Below are 3557 nucleotides of genomic sequence, written 5' to 3'. Positions count from 1 at the left end.
CAACCCTAACCATAACCATAACCATAACCATAACCATAACCCTAGCCCTAAACCTAACCCTAGCACCAATATAAGAACACCCATAAGAATAACCCTAGCATACTAACAAAGCCTAACCATAGAAATTGGCAAACAAACATCTCACATTTCCATGCATATCTCTAGATCCAAACAAAACTAGGGTTTCCCCAAACAAGCAACAAATGAGCAATGGGGAACTTTACTTGGATCAAAACAAGGGGAATGGAGAATATTACCTTGAGGGAGGGTTTGACTTCGAAATCCACGGACAAAATCTTCAAATTTGCAAGATTTGGGAGAGGATTTGAGAGGGGGAGAGAGGGGGAAAGGGGGCAAAGCTCGGGGGAGGAGAGTGGGAGAGTGTGTGGTGTGGGGGTGAGGGACCACACTCTGGATAAGTCACAGTGCAGCGCCTAAGAGATAGGCGCTGCACTTAAGAAGTGTGACGCCTACCTCGGAGGCGTTGCACTTTACAAGTGTGGCGCCTAGCTCGGAGGCGTTGCACTGCTGGTTGCGGGCCCAGGGGCTGCCACGGTGGACTGGTGTGCAACGCCCCCGGGCTAGGCGCTGCACCGTAGAGTGTGGCGCCGTCCTGGCGGGCGCTACACAAAAAGGTTAAAGCTGTGAAATAGTTTCACGGCCAGTTCATTCCGTGAATTGATTTCGTCCATAGGTCAAAATTGTCAAAATTGCCACGACTACACCGCGAAGGGCCACACCGCTGCATGATTCATTGGACTGAGAGAGAAAATTAGCAGGGCCATCCATGAACAATACTCCATCTACACGAAACAGACAGCGGAGCATGGTTGCTTGCAGCATCCATCTACTTCTACCTCTCGCTGTCCCAAGCCCTCAACTGTCTGCTCTGCTCCTAAAACTAAGCATGCATCATGCTGTTACATGTGACAACACCATGTGATGTATCCAAGGGTGCACGCATCGGGCTCCCGCTTGGTTCGCCGGTGCGTTGCTCTCTTCTCGTCTCTCCTCTTTTCCTTCACCCCAAAGGGAAAGGTTCTTGGTTTCTTCAACCCTGATGATGGTAAAAGCTAAGCACCGCCATTGATTTACACTACCCTAGCAAACACACGCTAGCTCATAGAAAAACTCCTTGGGACAAAGCTGGAAATAAAGTTCTGCGCTAGTGCTGCACTGCTGCTGCTGTAGCAGTACTTAGTACCCTAACAAGCTAATGAAGGTGATGGAGTTGGAGGGGCCGAATTCCTAAAACCTAACATGACCTAAACCTGCTGGACTCTAATTAATCTCCAAACGGTACTACTCGGATGATGATGATGATGATACTAGCAGAGAAATGGAAGAAAAAGGGTTCGAGTACGGTAGTACAAAGACTGATACGGGCGGGAAAATGTACAGCCACCGCGGACGGAGTGGCCAGCCAGCCAGCGAGCGAGCGAGCTAGAACGACGCCACGGCGGGCGCGGTGGCGGTGACTGTGAGCGGGCCGTCCTCCTTCTTGCGCCTCATCTCGAGCACCTTGCGGTGGGAGTTGGAGTGGACGCTGCTCACGTACGTCGGGCTGCACGCCGGACGGTACTCGGGGAGCAGCCGGCCGGACTTGTAGCGCACGCCGCACGCGTTGCACAGCGTCTTGGCGCCCTCCGGCCCCGCGCGCCACTGCGGGGTCTTCTGCACGCCGCAGTGGCTGCAGCGCCGGTCGCTCTGGGTGGCCTCCGTGGCGCTGGACGGGTGGGCGGGGAGGTTCTTGGGCTTGCGCCCGCGCTTCTTGGCCTTCTGCTTGCTGCTCTTGCCGTGCTTGGACTTCTTGGCCGGCGGCGGCAGGATGTTGTACTCCTCCATGAGCTCCGAGGCGCCGAAGTGCGGCGTGTCCAGCAGGAAGTAGGGCGAGAAGGACGCCGACGAGGAGCAGGAGGAGGTGGTGGTGGTCGACGAGGACGAGGTGGAGTCCGGCGCGGGGCCCGAGAGCGACCACCCCGACGCCCGAGAGCGCTTGCTGCGCTTCGCCTTGACCGGAACCAGCGCCTCCGTGGACAGCGCGCATATGGTCGGAGTCCGCATAGGGTCGGACATGGACGGCAGAGCGCGGTACGCTCCATCCTGCGGGTGCCGCTGCGGTAGCGGGTGTCGCTGGGGTAGCCGGTGCTGCGGCGGGCGTGGCGCCAACGAGGCCATCATCGACGCGGGCGGCGCCGGCTGCGGGGGCAGCTCGGAGAGCGAGTCGTCCATGATACGGGACACCCACTCGAGCTCCTCCTCGACGTCATGCGCCTGCGGAAACACACAGCAAGGCAGGAAGAAATAATTAATTTCACCACGTACGACAAAAGCCTGGAAAAAGCCGCGAGAAGCGGTCAAAGTTGCCTTGAAACCTCACCGGCAGGTCAACAATCTCCGGCGCGGGCGGCGCCGGAGGGGCGAGCTCATACGACACGACGGGCTGGTTGGGCCCGTCGTTCAACTTCTCCTCCTTCACGTCGGCGGCCGGAGCCTCCTCGGGCTCGTCGGCGCCGTCCTTATCCGGCTCGCAAAACTCCTCAAGGTCCAGCAGGTCCTCGACGGAGAAGCCGTCCCGCTCGGCGAAGCCCCAGGCAGCCGGCGCCTCGGCGGCGGCGGCGGCCTCGTCGGGCGTCTCCTCCTGGCGGCTACTGCCCTTGAGGGCGTCCATCCTCTCGTCCTTCACGCCCCAACATACAGAGGAAAATCATAAATTCCCGAAACCAAGAACCACAAGTTGAGAGAAAGAGAAAGAACGCTCGTTTCCTTCCTTCCACTCCGAAAAAAACTTACAACAAAAAAGAAAAATCAACAAAAGATTCTCTCTCTATCTATCTCTATCTCTATCTCTCTCGCCCCCGTAATCCCCCTCCCTCCTTACCAGAGAGCTGTGGTGGTGCGCGTAGGACGGCATGGCCGAGGGGCGAAGGGTGGTCGCGGCGGCGGCGGCGGCGGCGGCGGGGCTGGCGTTTGAGGCGAAGGGGAGAGGGTCGGGGGAAGCGGAGGCGGAGAAGGCAAGGGAAGAAGGGGTGAGCGTTTGGTGGAGCATTGAATGGCTGCCAAAGTCCGTGGGCACAACAAATGCGAGCAGTGTCGCCTCACGCCCCTCCCCTTTCTCGCATTTCACTCCACCTCCGGCTTCCCTCCTCCCGCACTCCAAAATTTTCGTCTCGTCCGCTCCTTTTCTTTGGCCTTTGGTGCTCCCCCCGAACCGTTTCTATCTTTATTTTTATGTCGCCACCTCGCTACTATCTTCTCGGTATCGGTCGACTCGCCTACTCATTTTTTTCTACTGTGTGTGTAGACCCTGGCCTTCGAACTCATCCTCTTTATAAAAATCTTCTTTATAAAAAAGGAAGAAACGGAGGCGGAAAAGAAGGGTGACGCTACCGGTAACAGCGCAGCGGTCTCGTCGTCTCTGTGTTTTCCACCGCCCCGCGTCGTCGTGATTGTCGTGCTGCGTGGGCGACGAGACGACGGGGTGGTTCCGTTCTTCTCTTCGGGGCCTGTGGGTGGGTTAAGGTAAAGTGGGTGAGCGATTAGTGGCCGCCGGGGGA

At 57.5% G+C, this 3557-nt stretch overlaps 1 protein-coding gene across 1 annotated transcript; it reads right to left on the bottom strand.

Moving 5' to 3' along the window:
- Window positions 1-1147: 1147 nt before the first annotated feature.
- LOC123189936 (GATA transcription factor 5) lies at window positions 1148-3207 on the bottom strand. Its single transcript, XM_044602461.1, has 3 exons — window positions 2882-3207; window positions 2381-2680; window positions 1148-2274 (listed from the first exon to the last, which is right to left on the bottom strand). The coding sequence occupies exons 1-3, from the start codon at window positions 3047-3049 to the stop codon at window positions 1444-1446; spliced, it is 1299 nt and encodes a 432-aa protein (XP_044458396.1). The 5' UTR covers window positions 3050-3207; the 3' UTR covers window positions 1148-1443.
- Between the last annotated feature and the right edge of the window lie 350 nt (window positions 3208-3557).

This window comes from Triticum aestivum, chromosome 2A (assembly GCF_018294505.1).
Source record: "Triticum aestivum cultivar Chinese Spring chromosome 2A, IWGSC CS RefSeq v2.1, whole genome shotgun sequence".
In the NCBI taxonomy this organism is placed as follows: domain Eukaryota; kingdom Viridiplantae; phylum Streptophyta; class Magnoliopsida; order Poales; family Poaceae; genus Triticum; species Triticum aestivum.
The sequence above is the reverse complement of the archived record's forward strand: the minus strand, read 5'-3'. Positions and strand labels throughout refer to the sequence as shown.

Coding starts and splice junctions, on each gene's coding strand:
- LOC123189936 (XM_044602461.1), bottom strand. CDS start 3,049: ATGCTCCACCAAACGCTCACCCCTTCTTCCCTTGCCTTCTCCGCCTCC. Junction 2,681..2,881: donor CGCACCACCACAGCTCTCTG/GTAAGGAGGGAG, acceptor TGGGGCGTGAAG/GACGAGAGGATGGACGCCCT. Junction 2,275..2,380: donor CGGAGATTGTTGACCTGCCG/GTGAGGTTTCAA, acceptor GTGTTTCCGCAG/GCGCATGACGTCGAGGAGGA.